Below are 16,020 nucleotides of genomic sequence, written 5' to 3'. Positions count from 1 at the left end.
ACTTGCCAAGCCATTCTCATGCACGAAGAACATTACCTCGAATGCTACCCGTGTCGATTAGCTCTCGGCCCTCACCCGCTTCTGCGCCTCCGCGCCGGACCGGAGGAGGGAACTAGAATAAAACGTTCGAGCGGGAACTTGCAGAGGAAATTCCACTCAGAGCTAGGAACGACGCGCGAGAACTTCTACGCAGGACAGCAGCTAGACGTTCAGTCTCGCAATGATGCAAACCATTGCACTCGTTCTCTTGATTGCTCTCGCGGGAACTTCAGCGTCCCCCGCACCCCGCAGCGACGAAGCCCTTCAATACTACTACTTCATGCACCCCCCAAGGTTTGTTTCTGCGCCTTACTCAGACGAAATCCGAATCGTTTTTCACTTGGAAACAAGTGAATTAGAGTCGGGACTACCGGAAAATCCGCTGGCTTCCTTCTGTCGACGAAATCTATCAATTGTCAAAGGTTGAGATCTGCTCGTTGTTTCCTTGGCGGGAGCTCACGGCATTACGAATTCCGGGATTTCTGATACTTCAGCACGATTCGAGATTTCTCGTGATGTCAGACTTCCCTCCTGCTCCGAATCGTTCCGTTCATTTTCGCCAAGCAGAGAGCGGATGAGAAGTGCTCTCTCTTCTTTCGGTCTAGTCGATCGATCTCTCTATCCGATACCATGCCCACCCCAATCTCTCCCGAGAATGCTTGTGCCGTGAACGAACAATACCCGCCGTTTGCCCTTCGTGCGGGGTTGGATATGGGGATCATAGACCTCGAGTGTTATGGAAGCTGACCGTGACGTTCTTCCCCGCAGCATGGAGTACATGTTGGGAGATAAGCGCTCGAATGGAATGATCGATTTCGGATTGGCGCGCGGGATGTCAGGAGTCGATGCGGCCAAAGCTCGACTCGGTCTGAAGTACGCAAACGATCCCTTCGGTCCGGGTAGAAGGTAGAGTAGTCAGCACGTGGATCTTTCTGGGCTGTCCAGAGCGGATTCGTTCAGCAACTGGAGCCTCCCGGAAGAAATTTATGGAACCGAACAACCCAACATTAGCTGGTGACTGGTGGACTTCAGAGGAGCTCAAAGACCAACGACAACAGCATCGGAGCAGCGGCAATACGAGTTTTGTGAAATTCCGATTCTCCTTCGATCCATGCTTCAACGCCATCCCTCTTCGAGGGCTGATTCGAATTCCCGATCCGTTGAGTCGATTTCATCGATAGTAAACTAGTCTAAAAGGCAGATAGACAGTCAAATAGTCAAGTATAAAGTCGGGTCAGCATATCAATTGAATGGCCAGGTGAAATCTTCGAACGTCTCGATAGCGATGTAGGTGGAAACCCTCAGTGCGCTTGACTCGCTTGTCACTCATCAGGCTGTCGAGATCGCTTAGGATGAGGCGGACGAGCCTGTCAGGAAATAAACAGAACGTCGTTTGCACCTAGTCAAGTCTTCGCATTTATTGCTCGAAGGAATATGATCCGCTTCCGATACACCGTGTCCTTGGAGAGCACTCAGTCGGCATGCGCAGCGAAAAAACCTCTTGAGAACGGTGTGATTCGGGAACAGGCTGAACCGAATGCACTACGTGAGGTGAGTGCCGAGCAAGACATGAGGCTTGTTAAACGAGCAGATGCACCGGGGACACTCGTTATGGGTCAATCAATGTCATTCCGGACATCTTCTCGGATACACAACGACAAAACGAAGCAAACGAGTAAGCTTCGCAATCTCGCCTTGATTGAGCCGCTCCCAGAACACGTCCCGCTGAAGCGTTCGCGAGCGGGACTTTCGCAAGGAATTGCAGGACATGTTGGAAATGGGTGGAGAGCTCCTGCCAGAAAACATTCGGATCGCTTCGCGTGGTGGCGCGTCCCCCCATTTGAACAAACATCGCCGAAATTCGTCGGGAGAGGAACTGTGGGCTATTCCCTATCACGAGCAATGGGGTTCACAGATATAACGGGCTATGGAATGTAGTACGAATGTGGAAACGCGGGCATGCGATTAGCCGGTCTCCGGTACCCCGTGTGAATCTCAAAGACCTTGTAGGCGCGGGATGTCGACGCGGAATCAAAGTCTCGGCCGTATTCGCACTACATCCAATCCCACCCGTCTATTAGACAAATCGGGGCGAAAACTTCCAATGCAGGCTCGATCCTCGCTCGAAGAGCACATATCATCCTCAATCATTCTCTCGAATCGAATGGCCATGATCACGAGAGTTTCCGTTTCTCAGCCTGCGTCCCGCAGGCAGGAGTCCAATGCAGAAGGTACATTCGCATCAGCAGGATTTTGGCGGCGGCGGAACATCGACGACAATCATTCAGGACGGGAGCGTCTGGCTCAAGGAAGAGGAGAACGTGACCGAATTGAGTTGTCCGAATAGTCTCCGGAGCAAACCACTCAAACTCCCGAACCTCTCATGAATAACTAAGCCCGGCTCCAATTACAGCGCCTCTAGAAACATCTCTCTCAGCAGCAGATAGGTGACCCGTCGCTATAGCATCCAATCAAGCAGGCAGACCAGGTCCTCTCTACTCAGGTCGGTGCCCGCTCGCCGTTCGGTGATAATTCGAATGGTACACAATGGTTCAGACTTAAATCCTGGACGAGGGGAGAGAGCACATAGGGGTTTCTCGAAGTGTTCATGAGATCCATCAGGTATCTCGTGCCCGGAATCCAATGAACAGATTGCAGAGTCGACGTATTTGGAGTGGATTGAGAGCCTCCAAGATGCGTCCATGCAATTTATAGTTGTGGTCAACTGTGCGAAAGCCATGCATGATATTTCCATCAACCCTCCAATCAATGGACACGATACCCATAGCGTGGGGGGGTGTATTCAGAGTCTGGAATCTATCCGAGGGTGAGTTCTGACGAACCGTTGGAGGAATACGAATTGAGTTTTCGACATCGCTTTCGGTGACACCTGAATCTGCGAAATTCCGCGAAGCGACTCTCTTGGTCTGTTGTGTTCCGAGAACCCAGCCTCCTAATGGATTACTATCGAGACCGGAGTACTCGTGGACGTCAGCAGACGTTGTTCAACGAAGACTCTCTTGTCAGGATCATCCCTTGTTTTTATTGTACTCCATAATCTTGAGTTCTGAATTTCAGTCAACTAGTCCTATATACAATGTTTTGTGGTCCTCTTCTTCCTTTGCAGATCACCTCTATCCGATTCGTCTCGCGTAGAAAGTGCTTGCCAACGTAGTGCTCGTCTTATCTTTCAATCTCGTCTCAGCTTTGTGGAGCTAGACTTCCACACGTGAAGAAAGTAGGAGGAAAAAAATAAGTCTTATCACCTGAAACAGAGGGTACTCCCCGTAAGGTCAGTTTGAAAGACAGGGAGCACGAAGCTGCCTCCCGATGGCGTTCTGAGGAAATCGTCGTCGGGAATGGAACTCACTTCAAAATTGACTTCTTCCCTCGGCAACTCTATTGATGTTGCTTAATGGCTTCTTTCGCTGCGACGATCAAAGGGTGTAAGCTATGGAGGGGTCGAGCCAGCTTCAAGAAAGGATGTTGGAGCATCTGAGACGCCGAAGGTCTGGCCGACGCATCGACGGTCAAGCTCGCGTCGAGGAACCCTTGTAGCAGTGGACTGAGTTTGTCGCGATCCTTGATAACCGGTCGTCCCGTGGTGGCGATAAGGTATAGCGCCCGTAGGGGGTTTTCATTCAAATACGGAGGTTCTCCCTCGATCATCTCAATTGCCATTATGCCGAGCGACCAAATGTCGACCTGAAAACGTCCCACGAAAGCAGTCAGACATCTGACCCCGGCCTCAGCTACCGTCATATAATAGAATAACTGAATACCAGCGAGGAACCATCAGGATAGATTACCTTAGGCCCGTATTGCTTCCGGGTTACGATCTCTGGACTCATCCAATAAGGGGTTCCAACCATGGTGCTCCGTTTGTGAGCCTCCGAAGCACCTCCTAATTGAGCGCAGAAGCCGAAATCTGTGAGTTTGACGCTTCCGTCCATACCTAATAGGACGTTGTCACTCTTTATATCTCGGTGGATGATGCGTTTCGAATGGAGAAACTCGAGAGCGAGCAACACCTGTAATGAGTCATCGATACTTGAAGTTTTCCTCGTGACCCAAAGCACGGCAACTGCCCAACACGATCGGCGTCGAGCAAGCGAGGCGCCCGCGACGGACCCCTCCCTTTGTTGATGGATTCTCGCTTCTGTAAGGATCCGCTCGATTCATCTGCTGCCCGAGATCCACCGGGAACGATTCGGTGTGAGTTTCTACAGCGAGCGAGGGTGATCGCTGGGAAGACGTCAACGTTTCTCACCTGTTGCAGTACAGCTGCGATCTGGCCTTCTTCTAGCAGAGTCTCGGTGACAACATCAGTCAGGGAGCCCCCGGCGAGATATTCCATGCAGACCCACAACTCCATTGAAGTGACTGAAGGACCGGTCTGGACGAGGTACGAATCCAAGTAATTCACTATATTCGGATGTCGTATCGCTTTCATCACCTGCGGATCAAGGATCATTCTGTCAAGAATCTTGACTCAAGATTCGTAGATTTTGACGATATCCCTTCCATCGTTTCAAGAGAACCGCGACGATATGCGAGAATCGCCAACAGCAACATATTTGTTCGGAATTTCGTACGACGAGCACCGACTGAGGGAGTATGATCCCAAGAGTCAGGGCCCGCTGAAGTTTCTCCCAAAAACGACACCTAGCGTCGTCCATCTTACCCGGACCGTAAACTGAAACCGGGCCTCGAATGACAGGCTGCCGCCGATAAGCCTGGATAATGAGTCATTAGACCAGACTTCTCTGCTCAATTCGGACCCGTCGATCTCTCGCAAGCAATAATGATTAATATTGCGGATCGATGAAGTCCGCCGAGGATGACGGATAACGCGCAGTATCTCTCGATGCCTAGGCCGGGCGGCAGGAGTCACGACCCTGGAGGGATCGAACGAACAACTACGAACCTGAATTTCGTTGATGATGAGTTCTCTCTTGGGCTGTTGCGCTAGAACCATCTGCTTGATGGCAACTTCCGAACCAGTCGCCGTTTCGATTGCAGTATAAACAACACCGGATGCTCCTTGCCCGATTTTTTGGAGTCTCGTGTACTTGGAGTGCGGATCCCCGACGGAAATTATTCCTTTCAACAATTCAATAACTTGCTCCTCGGACATTTTCTTCTTTTGGTTCGAGCGCGTCCTGACCTGAGCGTTGTTGTCCTGTTTTTCTTGACACGACGTCGTCACGGGTTTTTGATCGTGCTGCGCTTCGGGCGTTTCTTCGGGTGTGGTGTCAGCCACCCGACTCTGATCGTTGTTGTTCGCAAAATCGATATTGTCCTGGCCGGGTACATTCCGGTTGCGTTCCTCTTCTTTAGAAAGGAATATGTCCGAGACCGGACGAGTATACAATGACTTTGTTCGCTCTGGGCGTGGGGGCGGTGAGGGTGCTTTTGGTCTGGCAGCTACACCCATCGGTGTACCCGCAGCTGAAGCTTCGGAGCTCAGTGAGCGTTCCTCGGATGCTACCGAGGTTCGACTGCCACAGGACACGTGACGAGAGTGTCCGCTTTCGCTCGGTGTCGACACTTTATCGCCGGAAGCAACGCTCTCTTCAGACGTGGTCGATAGAGGATAACCGCCACCTTGCATGAGGTATTTGGGTTTCGTCTCGATGAGACCCTGTCCCCCATCCTTGTTGTTGTAGAAATTCAACGCATCAATAACAGCCTGGGGATTGTTCTCCTGCTCCTGTTTCGAAATGTTGGACGTCTGCAGAAGCTTGAACCACGCGGGTGGAAGTCCTGGAAAGCAAGGGGAGTCCGTGATAAAATCGACTGCGAAACCTACCACCACGAATCGAGGCAGGCCAGGCCAAGCTTCCTGCACTCAAATTGCCAAGAACTTACCCGTGAATTCTCCGGTATGAGGATCGAAGCCCACGTGCATTGTGTGAGCGAAGTTTGTTGGCTTGGAGATTGTTATAGGTGAAGGCTCAATATTTCTGTGCTTTTTCGAGGGCTCTGGTGGTAAAGGTCTCAATTCGAGAGGCAGAGACGAGGCTGGATTCCTCGCCTGCGCCGACGTCAGCCTGACCGGCGGGGGTGGCGGTTTTTCGTCTGACATATTTGTGCTGTCCAGATCTGCGGAATATATGAATAATTCGATGATTCTCTCAATGATATTCCAACTGTGGCAATGGACCCATTGTCAAGCGGAACATGCAAGCCAAACACCGAGCAACACCTCCTCAAACTGAGCTCGGCGCTCCTGTTCCGACGATCCATGAAGGTAAGGTACTCGATGGTATACCAGCTTGTACATAAATGAGACATCAGCCGGGGACGGTTCTTGACCTCGGCGACACAACGCGGTGCGCGACTTTCTGTTTCCGAGACAAGAGCGACGATCACATGCATGTTCCTCATGGATTTATAACGGAACCGGGAGGCTCTGTTAGTGCTGACTTCGATTTGATTTCATGTTCTGGAAGGCTCAGTCGCTCATTAAACGGTCGGAAGGATATCGACTCTCAGTCGGAGGAGACTGTGGCCAATCTCTTCGAATGGGAGCCATCCTTTGCAAGAATGAAGAATGATCAGCGAAGCGACTGATCCGAACATAAAATAGGGCTTGGGCACCTCTATTCTAGAGCACCTCGGTGAAAAAGGTCCAGAGCACATCGAGAAAGACGGTTCACATGCCTCGAGAGTACGACCGTGGTCAATAAATCGGCTCGTATGAAGGATTAGGGAGAAATCGGAGTGTAGACGTCATCGGTGAAAGCGCTCAAGATTGGCAATGACGCAGTCGGTTATTCATGGAATGGAGGAGTACCACCAACTATGACTAACAGCGCTGCTCTCGGAACGAAGAGAGCGCTTCCAGCGGTTTCCTCCCTTTCTCTGAGCGGACTCATTGGATTCCGAGCTGGATGGAGTTCATTTCCAGAGTCAGATTCAAAATCCGAGATCCGATTCAATGTTCCCAATACACACCCGAATCACAAAGCCGTCAATCAACTTCTCTCAGAAAGGCCCGATCAGGGGCATACGAGTCCGGGAAACTATGATAAGAAGAGGCGATATGTCCTTATTCTCTCTCAGACTTCCGTTCTGAGCGAACCACGTCAACTGAGACGAGCTGTGTGGTGTAGATCTCTGAGCTCCCGCAGGCCGACACATTCGTCATTTGTATATCCGAGTCTACCGCTCGAAAGCTTCCCGAGACGAAGCTCCGGTTCATCAGACCATAAAGTAGATCGATTCGCGCTAGGAATTAAGCCTCATACCGTACCATACCACAGAACACAACGAGCAGACGTCAGTATGCATCCGCTCTAAGCTCATTATCCAGCCTCTGGCCATCTGCGCTCGATGACGGATTCCCGAATCTCTCATAGTAGCTCCGATACTACCGTGTTGCATTGTGCACTGACTGAGACATAGGGTTGGAGTTTGTTTACCTTCCACGGACTCAAACCTCGTTCAACCAGGGCGTGATGGGAGGCTGGAGCATGAATGCAACTCAAGAAAATCATTGCGCAGCACTCATCACTATTGTGGGTGGTTTGCCACCCACTCAGGCCATCCAGAACACACTGTTCCTTGCGAGAAGAGGAAACAAATCGCTCGCACACACTAACTCACCGTGGGGCCAATCGGGGAAACTCCGTAAGCTTGGTTCACTAGCTTGGTAGGCTACGTCACATGGCTGCTGCTAATCCTCCGAAGTTTTCCGCAGTCTTCGGTGTCTACCAATGTAAAATTTGCAACACAAAATATGTCACTTTCGGTGCGCTCTCACAAGAGTGATGATTATAATCGTTCCTGGGAGGAGATGATGACATGATCTCTACTGCTGTAAACAGAACCCTCTCTCCCGAAGGCGGGTGGCGGCATTGCTCAAGATTCTCTTCTGCAGGGAGACGCCAGAGAGATTCTCGAATGCACATCTCCCTATCGTGAGAAGTCTACGAATTACGATATACTGAAGAACCTCCTCGTAACGGACTTGGATGGACCGGCCGAAACGGTCCGTCATATCCGGAGCCCGTTCTATCCGAAGATGGGTTCAGAATCTATATGGAACGTGGACGTCATCGAGAACATCGCAGTAGCCTCGCTTACAATTAGACGAGCGGGAGCATGTGGGAAACCATGTGAATCGTCCGATAGGCTATCGCTTCTAAACCTCCATTGGCAAGAATTGGTCCGTCACAACCGATTCGACTAGCATGGGGGTAGGTAGTAGGACCGGGGCCAGGGAATCAGTCTGCTCGACCCGACAGTCATTATTATTGGGTCCGCTCCAACCGAGTTTCTCAAAATCGAAGATCCCAACGCCTCGTCCGAGCAACCGGTCTCTTGCTACCGAGTGCCCATCATATCTGGATCCGTCATAACCCTACAGTTCTTTAGCATCCGGGGACGCCTCCATCAGTATACGGGGCCGGTGCCCTCAATAATATAAGCAGTCCTTCTGAACTCGAGCCCTGACGGTGATCCTCTCTTCGCGAAACCCCGATAGGTCGCAGAGTTGGATCAGGACGATCGGCACCCGGAAATTGGGAGGTCTGTTCCCAAATCCATGATCAGAATACCGTGGACGGGGAAGATCTTGGTGACTAGGGAAATCGGCGATGATCTAAGCACGGGGGGACGTCCGGCGATCCTGATCCCCGGTTCCTCACTATTTTTCATCTGCGTTCCGTGAGTTCTCCGAGGAAATTGCGGACATCGAGCTGACGCTCTGGACGATATCATTGATATCGTTCAGAGTCGACTATGAAGAGCATCTTGTGCTCTACCGGCATAGAGCGGCCGAGAAGTCGTCCCCATCAAAGAAGTTCTCGCTCGCTATGCAGAGGGGCGTGTCGAGATGAGACTGGCGGCGGTTGAGGATCTCTGTGAATTCTCGATTGAGCGTATATGAGGCCCAAAACAGCATTTATTGCTTCATGGAATTCTATAGCGTCGACTCGGTCATGCTGCGAAAGGCGGGATGAAGCCTCCGAAATGATTTTCCAGTCGTTTAGCGATTGCCAGGGTCAGTCGGTCGTGCCGAGGACCGGCGACTATTTGCACCGAGAGCGGGATTCCCTTCGATGAGAGACCCATCGGTACCACGGTCGATGGCAGTTGAAGAACATTTATGAGCCCGGCAAACCCGAAATATTGCATGGGGCTACACAGGGTCTGGAAGATCGATAAAAAGGATGGAATAATTTCTCGGTCTCCCGTCTCGTGGGTCGAGGGCGGAAATCATATCCGAATCGAGATAACTCACCCCATGATGGAACGGTGCCGTTGTAATATTCGACGGCAAGATCAGGACTCCGTCTTCGTCCAGTAGATCGTGAATTCTCCGCTTGTACGATTCAAACTCCTTGTAAGCGGCCCTTACCTCACTGGGATTACTCCTCACGCGTTCGTCGCTCATGCTGAGAACAATGGCATAGATGGTGCGCTCCGAGCACCCCGCGGCATGCTTGAAAAGCTCCAGTAGAGGCTGCCAGGAAGGGTCGGACCGGAATGCTCTCTTGAGCTCACCGAATTCCTTGGTTTGGGTGTAGGCGAACCAGTATCTTCCGCCGTCCGCCAATTTCTCGGCTTCAGGCAGTGCCGTAGCCTAATCCGGATTGAAACTTGATGAGCCTAACGGATAGTTTAGGGGGAAACTCTGTTCTCCCCGGAGGATCATCTGGAGACCCCGCTCCGAGCTCGGAAGAATAGTGCCGATTGAATCCTATAACACTCTAACCTCAATTCGAAAATCTGATCGGAGATACTCGATCACTCGGTGGACTTGTTCTCGCGATTCAGGGTCTACGCAAGAAACATGAGTTGCCCCGTCGTTGTCACAGAAGAAGTATCTCAGTTCCGCGAGATTCACTTCTTCATCGAATCGAAAGTCCGTGGGGTCATCCGCGAGAACTCTCAGCATCATCACCAGATCGTCAACCGATCGAGCCATTGGGCCAAGAACACCGATCGTAGATTTCAAAGGCTGACCTTCGTGCGGGAGGAGCTTAGAGTTGAATAAGAACAAGGGTGAGTACGTGGCGATATCCTGGTCTCACCATCTAGCTCAGAGCATTGACATGGAAGGAGGCGAAATGTGGAATCTTTCTCACCCCGTGACGGGCCACGAGTCCCGGAGTGGGTTTGTGCCCGGGTATTCCACACCAGGCCGCTGGTATCCTGATGCTGCCGCCAATGTCAGATCCCACGCCCCAGACGCTGGCACATGAACTCACCATAGCGGCTTCTCCCCCGCTACTGCCGCCGCAGGATCTGTGAAATGGAGAATGCTTTGACGAGACGTCGAAGATCATCGGCGCTCGGATTGGGGATTAGGTGTAGAATTAATTGTCCCTACCGATGAAGATCGAAAGGATTATTTGTTCGTCCATGTAGATGGTTGGAAGTTTCGATCCATAGGCACATTTCGGGAACATTCGTGATCGCTATGGGAATGGCACCGGCTTCTCTCATTCGTTGAACGGTGATCGCATCTTCCTCGGCTCTGTATCCTCGACGACTTTCGTTCCCTATGTCAGCGAGGAGACCTGAAGGAAAAGCTGGACTCATCAGACCCCGAAACCGCATTCGAGTAATCGAAAGCGCGATTCGATCCTTTCCGGCTCGAGAGCGAACCTGTGACGGCGACGCAATTTTTGACAGTGAATGGTAAGCCAAGTAGAGGTTTCTCCTTGAAGAGTTGCTGGAGGTTTGCCCCTGGTGATCCAATAATCTGGTCCACCCTCCTGGCTTCTTTTAAGGCGTCTTCGAATCTCTGATCAACCACGGCATTGATGTAGGGTTCCACTTCCCTGATCCTTTCAACAATCGCAGAGAGGAGAGCTTCAGACGTTATCTGAAATTAGGTGGCGGGAATGATTCGATGCACTCCTGTCTTCCCATTCCGATTGCTCAATACGGATTGTTTCGCACGTACTTGTCCGTCACGGATCATTTGGACCAATTCAGTCGCGGGATATTGTAGGAACTTGTGCTTCAATGGTGGAAGCTTCTTCCTACCATCGCGATAGCCTTGGTGATAAATGTACTTCACACACTCATAAGTTCGTATGAGCAGAAAGCGAACAAGTTCCGCAATGAATTGAAGCCAGCTCGACCACATGTTGATCAAGCCACTAACCGTTGACGAGTGGCTATCCGCGCTGAGCGAGGCAAGCGAGCAGTCAGCGGACAAGCTACATCACTTTACGACTCTGGGCCGCGCCGCCTTGAGGGTACTGAAGAAAAATTCGAGAGTTATATTAGAACAGCCGCTCCCATTGGATGCGGGCTCTACATTATCGGCGCGGACGACAAGGACTCTCGAGTGGATGCTAATTGTCGGCTCCGCTATAATCTGCTCCTTGAAGATATCGTCGACAGCCGATGACGACGCTCGATCAGCCACTGCCCAGAGAACATGCTCAGCACGCGTATTTGTTGTAAATTCCGTTAAGGTCCTGTGGTAGCACGCGCGGCGACTCACGGACTGTTCAGAAATTTGTCGTGCCTCCACTCAGGGATGGAAAGGATCCTTATATGTACAGTGCTGACTTTGTCTGATCCACCACTAGATGGCGTCTGGAGAGGCCCGTGAGGTGGGGCGGCCGCCGCACAGACACTCCTCACGAAATCTGCTCCGGGTCTGCTGGTGGTGTCGTTGATGGTGCAGCAGCATCGCGCAAACGACTGCTCAACGTTTTTCTGCGAGCGAAACTTCCCGCTCTCAGAACAACACAGACACCCGTACGCCATCGAAGTCAACTACGCTCTCAGGTCAGGAAACTCCGAAAGGCTCCCTGTAGCCTCTGAAGGGAGCTCGATCAGGAAGCGCTGTATAAGGTGAGTGATTGCGTGGACTTGTTCTACCGTTCGATCACGGAAGACCTCTGAGTCTGCGAAATGCATGTCAACCCAATATCGAGTGGGGATAGAAACCGAGCTCCGGGTCAAATCCCATGTGCTCCAGGATCTAGGAGCGATGCCATTGGTCGATCCGGCGAGTACTTCCCTTGGAGGAGGGTATCAGCGTAACGGTCTCGGGAATCTGAAGAACGCTGAGGCGAAAAAAACAGTGGATGAGTGAATGGTGCTCCCGTTGAGCCTGAGCTGCCGAATCTCCTATTTCCTAGCTTCGCCTGCTCGGAGAAAAACCATTCGACGTGTCCTAGAATTTCTTTCGGTCAAATCTGAAGCGAAATCTTCCGTTTCTGTCAAAAGAAGACACCGTTCAACTTGCGGCACCAGAGAGAATACTTGCCGCGAGTCGTTCAAAGGACAGCGGCCCCGGAGAAATTGTTATTTCTGATGGTGCGTGGCTGCCATCCTATCGGAGCGAACTTTCGGAGTGTTCGGCTCGGAAAATCTATTTTCGTGTCGGCAGTTTCATCTTGCGAATTTAGCTCGCAAGGAATCGATGGAATGCAAAGTAGAATATCTCTCATGACCTCGGATATGTCTTCGTACGCTCATTCGAACGTCCATCACCAGGCTGATGAGCTCGACGGTAGATCGAGCTGGAAAGATATGGGCGAGGATTTTCGCACAATCGTGTTGAATTCTCACGAGATAGGCTTCGGGCTCATAGAGCCCGCATACATGCGAAAGATCCTGATATCGGTGTCACGGAATTTAGGGGGACCATTTGCCTGAATATTATATCGCTTCGATACTGGCTCGATCACGAAAGTCTGAAGATGGCTTCTTATTCAATTCGCGTCAATCGGAGTTCCGGAAACGAGTTTAATTACCTCTTGCGTCGCTCGCTTTCGTCATTGCCGACTTCACCACTAAGAGCTCGTGATTTCGTGGACGAAACGGAAGTCTGATTGGGAATGTTTGCAGCGCTCTTAGGCGTAACGGCATGCTTGGCTCTGCTAGATGAAGAAACCGATGTCGCCGTCAACGCGCGGTCGTTGTTGAATCCTCTTCGAAGTTGCGGTCATGCTGGGCGTCGTGGAGTCCTTGAAGAAGATTATTCGAATCGAGCTCATCCTTGGTTACGGCTGGACACGATGGACTGGCGCGATCCGCGAAACAGTGATCGGAGCCGACACTAAAATCCTCCAAGCTGCTGACCATAAACTCCGGAAACTCGCCGCTCCGGAGGTTGGGAGTTCGAGCTGGGAAGACATTCGGCGATGTTAGCTTGGAACCTTTTACCGTTTCCAATGACTAAACCAGCTCTCTCCGGTTGGATATCTTCTGCGACGATTATCTACACGTATTTTCAGCGGTCGATTGAGCTCCCCGAGGATGCGCGTACCTTCCATCACCGTAGGTCCCGAGCTCGGGTAGCCCACTAAGACTGCCCAAACTTCTGAACGAAGAACGCAGGAGCTCATTGTCACCTACCTCACCGCACGAACCCCATAGTAAGCCAGCCACACCCGTGTCGTAAGTCATGCGACGCCTACGGTTGCCAGGTCGTGCGTAACTCGAACACGGTTCGTTGTGTTTCAACAGATATCGGCAGGAGGAGAACAAAGGCTTCGTCGCTTTGAGACGAGTATCGTGATTTAGTTTTTCGATGGAACACTTTCTTTTGTTCCAGATGTCCCTGCACTGCGCTCGTCCGACGGAATAGAAACCTGAGGTTGGAGCATGGTCGCACTGGAGCCAGACCTCCTGCTCGTTTTGATCTCGCTCGCTGGGCTCTTCCTCATCTTCGGAATCATCGCTGCAGTTCACTACCTGTGAGTGCTTCTGTAAACGAGGACTCTCCCCTGCATCTGTAAGGGAGGATTCGAGTCGCAAACGGTCTTTCAGATGGAAAATACTTCGGAGAGACGCCCGTTGGCCAGGACTTCAGAATCCTTACGGATGGCCAGCTGAGCTCTTAGGTGACATTGACGCCAACGTTGTCGACAAGAGCGTATGTAAAAAACGATTACGGCCGAGTCGAATCGAGAAAAATGCCAAAAAATTCCACAAAGCCCTCGGAGATGTATTTCCTGAACCGTAAGTTGTTTCTGGCATGACTGTGAAATCCTTCTTGACTGTTCGACGATTTTTACCGGAATCGCGCTGACGTCTACTTTTTGCTTTTGACGAAGAGAGGCGCCTCCGGTGCCGATCAGGATGGACTCGTTAACGAAAGCCGAACGGCAAATGTTGAATCCTGTACCGAAAGTTCCTCCGAAACGATTGTCGGCGTCCAACGCCGCGGGACATGTCTCCACTTATAAATTCAAGAACGGTCGGCTTGATCGCAAGAGAGGGAGCGGTTACCGGGAAGAGCGGAAACAGAAATCTGCGACCCAGTCAACGAAGCATTCACGGAGGGAACACATAGTCGACTTGAGCGAGGTGAGATGTGTTTAAAACCGGGTCTACGAGTTTTCCGCTGATCTTGCAAGATCTTTGTGTTAAGATGACCCTTCCCCCTCGACAGGATTCGGAAGCACCTCCGCCATATAGTGAATTGCACTCTCCGTCGACACACAGAGAGACGCACCATCGCGAGAGGTTGTAAACCGCGCGAAATCAGCTCAGCCGAGTTCCCACCGCTGCAAGGAAACGTTTGTCCCTCTATCGTGCCTTGCAAAACCTGGCTTCTTCCGTGAGAAGCGCATGTCTAAACACCGAACGAATGGGAAACACATGATGATCTCTAGTCGTAGATTATTTATTCACTGCATTCTCTATTGCGAATAAATCTTTCTAGCCTCGATAAGCATCTTATTGCGAAAGAATGAACAAACATGCCGATAGCGTCCGCGCCATCCGAAAGAGACGACAAGTGATCGATAGGTTACATAGTAGTATATAGTCGACATTAGAGCATTTCTTACGTTTCCCAATCAAGTCTCGCGAATTCAGTGGAATGAATTCAACCGAACAGGTCTGAGCAGTTTTACCCTCCCGGGTACGAAACGTTCCAGCATCGTGGAAATGGCTAGCAGAATCATGAGGACGAGGACTGGTATCTCGACTGAATGAACTTTGCGCTCTCGAAGAGACCCTCTTGCTAAGCACGGGAGAATTCCCCGAAATGTCCTCGGACTAGAAGAAGGACGAATCTTCCGGGTTCTCGAAGCCTCAGAGCAGTTCTCCTGGCGGCTGACTCGTAAGTGAAGCTCGGACATTCATCGATGCTCCAGAGTGATACACTCTGAAAGATCGAGGGCGAATTTCGTTCTCCACAAATTCCCGAATTGAACTTCGGATGAACTTGAAAATATTCGGTCTTTCTCTGCCTCTGCGCTGAGGAGCTGATTTCGCCCTCTCTTCCGATGCAGGTTCATTCTACCTCTTCTGAGTGAAAGGAATCGAGAAAGCTTCACAAGAAATGCACCAGGCTCTCAAGATTCGGCATGGGGGATGTCTCAGGATTCTCACGCCCTCCTCGCTCATGACAATCCCAGCGATGGACCCGGAGATGTAGTAGTTTTCATGGATCCGTCGGGGCGCTGCTCCGCTTGCGGTCTGAGAGCATTTAAGGACGATCACGCGGGGGTCTCGCTCCGCCCGAGAATCAGAGTCAAGCTCCTGAGGGAAGAGCTGAGTGGAATATCCCTTTCTTTCCCGAAAGTTCACTTTCCATGAGAAGATTCAGACTCCTGGACATTCCGAGCTATATCCTCTATCCGCGATTCTGCATCCGGATCGTTGGATTGATTTCAATCGCTATCAATCAGTAGCTCTCGACCTGCTTTCTCGTCGATTTCTCCCCGCCGCGGAAAATCAACCAATGCCTCTTCCGAGCTCAGAGATTGACTGGGAGCTCTCTCACGCGGAGCGGGCGAAGAGAATGGTGACGACCATAGGGTGAATGGCTCCCAGGGCAGAATTCATCGGAGAAATTCGGTTTTATTTTAATTTCGGTGGGGGACAAGGTGCCCTCCATGAACGGCGCCCGAGGCTCATCACTACAGCTCGGAAATTCAGGCATTATGCCTTAAATGCCTAAATCTGCCTCTTTCGGCTTTTTTCGATGCAAAATGCCTGTTTAATTTTTTCGTGCCTAGAGTGCCTTCCTGAGCTTCTGAGAGGCCG

General features: G+C 51.2%; 3 protein-coding genes across 3 annotated transcripts; 1 reads left to right on the top strand and 2 right to left on the bottom strand.

Moving 5' to 3' along the window:
- The first annotated feature begins 145 nt into the window (after positions 1 to 145).
- Positions 146 to 1,021, top strand: Dh31 (diuretic hormone class 2). Its single transcript, XM_018638166.1, has 2 exons — positions 146 to 333; positions 808 to 1,021. Exons 1-2 carry the CDS (start codon positions 221 to 223, stop codon positions 947 to 949), a joined length of 255 nt encoding a protein of 84 aa, XP_018493682.1. The 5' UTR covers positions 146 to 220; the 3' UTR covers positions 950 to 1,021.
- A 2,047-nt stretch (positions 1,022 to 3,068) lies between these two features.
- On the bottom strand, positions 3,069 to 7,822 carry LOC100905505 (serine/threonine-protein kinase PAK 3). The gene is made up of 7 exons (XM_003737203.1): positions 7,651 to 7,822; positions 5,911 to 6,144; positions 4,967 to 5,805; positions 4,310 to 4,495; positions 3,849 to 4,070; positions 3,410 to 3,744; positions 3,069 to 3,305 (listed from the first exon to the last, which is right to left on the bottom strand). The coding sequence occupies exons 2-6, from the start codon at positions 6,125 to 6,127 to the stop codon at positions 3,439 to 3,441; spliced, it is 1,770 nt and encodes a 589-aa protein (XP_003737251.1). The 5' UTR covers positions 6,128 to 6,144; positions 7,651 to 7,822; the 3' UTR covers positions 3,069 to 3,305; positions 3,410 to 3,438.
- Positions 7,823 to 8,937: 1,115 nt separating this feature from the next.
- Positions 8,938 to 11,169, bottom strand: LOC100905359 (fatty-acid amide hydrolase 2-B). The gene is made up of 7 exons (XM_003737202.1): positions 10,961 to 11,169; positions 10,660 to 10,879; positions 10,382 to 10,571; positions 10,137 to 10,296; positions 9,764 to 10,030; positions 9,290 to 9,631; positions 8,938 to 9,198 (listed from the first exon to the last, which is right to left on the bottom strand). The coding sequence occupies exons 1-7, from the start codon at positions 11,144 to 11,146 to the stop codon at positions 8,986 to 8,988; spliced, it is 1,578 nt and encodes a 525-aa protein (XP_003737250.1). The 5' UTR covers positions 11,147 to 11,169; the 3' UTR covers positions 8,938 to 8,985.
- Positions 11,170 to 16,020: the final 4,851 nt, after the last annotated feature.

The sequence above is a fragment of the Galendromus occidentalis genome, unplaced genomic scaffold, assembly GCF_000255335.2.
Source record: "Galendromus occidentalis unplaced genomic scaffold, Mocc_1.1 scf7180000075420, whole genome shotgun sequence".
In the NCBI taxonomy this organism is placed as follows: Eukaryota; Metazoa; Arthropoda; class Arachnida; order Mesostigmata; family Phytoseiidae; genus Galendromus; species Galendromus occidentalis.
The sequence above is the reverse complement of the archived record's forward strand: the minus strand, read 5'-3'. Positions and strand labels throughout refer to the sequence as shown.